Consider the following 1,761-nt stretch of genomic DNA (forward strand, 5'->3'; position numbering starts at 1 on the left):
CCCCCCACCCCAGGTCCAGCCTGCCCTGGGGGGCCTTGAGGGGGGGCAAAGCGCAGGCAGGGGTTTGTCCTACCTGGGGACAGTGATGACGAGGTGAGTGTCCTTGCAGGCTATCATGTCCTACCTGTTTGACTTCAGCGATGGGGACAAGGTGAGTCTGTCCTAGGGTGGGTGGGGGTGCAGGGTGCCATTGCAGCCCCTCACTGACCCCCTCAGCCCCATGCCTGGCAGGCCGAGACCCCGCAGCGACCCTGGAGATCCTATTTCGACCTCATTGTGGTGGACACCCGCAAGCCACTCTTTTTTGCCGAAGGCACCGTCCTGCGCCAAGTCAACACGGTGGGGACCCCTCCACTACCACAGTCAAGGGCAGTGGGCACCACGGTGTCTCCCATGGGCACGGTGGGGTGGATTTGCTGTTGGGTGAGCACTGAGCGGGCGCAGGTGGTGGTAACTCCCCCATCCTGGGGTCCTCTTGTCTCACAGGACACGGGGAAGCTGCGCATCGGGACGTACACCGGGCCGCTCCAGCACTGCGCCGTCTACTCTGGCGGTGAGCGCCTGGCCGGGCTCTGTGGGCAGCACAAGGGATGTGCCCACCCCATCACTCTGACATCTGGCTATTGCAGGCTCCTCAGATGTGGTGTGTGACCTGCTGGGTGTGAAGGGCAAAGACATCCTCTACATGGGGGACCACATCTTTGGGGACATCCTCAAGTCCAAGAAGCGGCAGGGCTGGCGCACCTTCCTGGTGGTGCCCGAGCTGGCCCGTGAGCTGCAGGTCTGGACGGAGAAAAGCGGTGAGCAGCACCCAGCTGGGGACACGGGCCCTGCCCAGCCAGGGACACGGCTGAGCCCAGCTGGGGGAGGTGGCTTGGGGTCTCCTGTCTGCCCTGGTGACAGAACCGGCCCCAGTGGGCCGTGTGCCCACACTCCATGTCGGTTATGCTGGGCAGCGGGGGACATTGCCTGCACTGAGCTAGCCCCATTTCCCTTGCAGAGCTGTTTGAGGAGCTGCGGAGCCTGGACCTCTTCCTGGCAGAGCTGTACCAGTGAGTGGGCATGGGGTGGACAGGCGGGGTGCAGGAACCCGTGGGGGACGCTCCAGGCTAGACCCGAGCTGGTTCTCTCCTGCCCCAGGCACTTGGACAGCGGCAGCAGTGAGCGCCCAGACATCAGCTCCATCAAGCGTCGGATTCAGGTGATGCCCAGGGCACCGTCCCAGTTAGCACACAGCGCAGGCCCTCCCCCCCCAACATGGGGGACACCCCTGGGGGGCTGTGTCAGGTGCCCTGACCATCGCACTGTGCCCGCAGAAAGTCACACACGAGATGGACATGTGCTACGGGAAGATGGGCAGCCTCTTTCGCTGTGGCTCCCCCCAGACGCACTTTTCCAAACAGCCGAGGAAACCAGCTGATGCGCTACGCGGACCTCTATGCTGCCTCCTTCATCAACTTCCTCTACTACCCGTTCAGCTACCTCTTCCGGGCACCCCCTGTCCTGGTATGCAGCTCCCAGCCCCACCCTGCTGTCCCTCAGTTTCCCTCTCTGCCTGAAGAGGGTACAGGGCTGATGGTGGGCACCCAGCCCCATGGCTGGTCAGTGCCAGCCCCTCGCTGCAAGCCTTCTCCCCGTCGCAGATGGCACATGAGTCGACGGTGGAGCACAGCCGCCTGGACATGGGGGAGGCAGGCATGGCCGTGGCCCCCTGGATGCCCTGGCATGGCCACCCTGACCAGCAGGTGGGTGGCAAAGAGG

At 64.2% G+C, this 1,761-nt stretch overlaps 1 protein-coding gene across 1 annotated transcript; it reads left to right on the plus strand.

Moving 5' to 3' along the window:
* Nucleotides 1–109: 109 nt before the first annotated feature.
* Nucleotides 110–1,745, plus strand: LOC104526225 (cytosolic purine 5'-nucleotidase-like; the record flags this gene model as incomplete). Its single annotated transcript, XM_010169616.2, is given in 9 exon segments — nt 110–151; nt 232–339; nt 487–553; nt 630–800; nt 1,001–1,052; nt 1,141–1,201; nt 1,317–1,397; nt 1,399–1,506; nt 1,644–1,745. Coding segments are annotated over 9 exon segments (792 nt in total), but the record flags the coding sequence as incomplete, so codon positions are not given.
* Between the last annotated feature and the right edge of the window lie 16 nt (nt 1,746–1,761).

This window comes from Antrostomus carolinensis, unplaced genomic scaffold (genome assembly GCF_000700745.2).
Source record: "Antrostomus carolinensis isolate BGI_N321 unplaced genomic scaffold, ASM70074v2 scaffold42076, whole genome shotgun sequence".
In the NCBI taxonomy this organism is placed as follows: domain Eukaryota; kingdom Metazoa; phylum Chordata; class Aves; order Caprimulgiformes; family Caprimulgidae; genus Antrostomus; species Antrostomus carolinensis.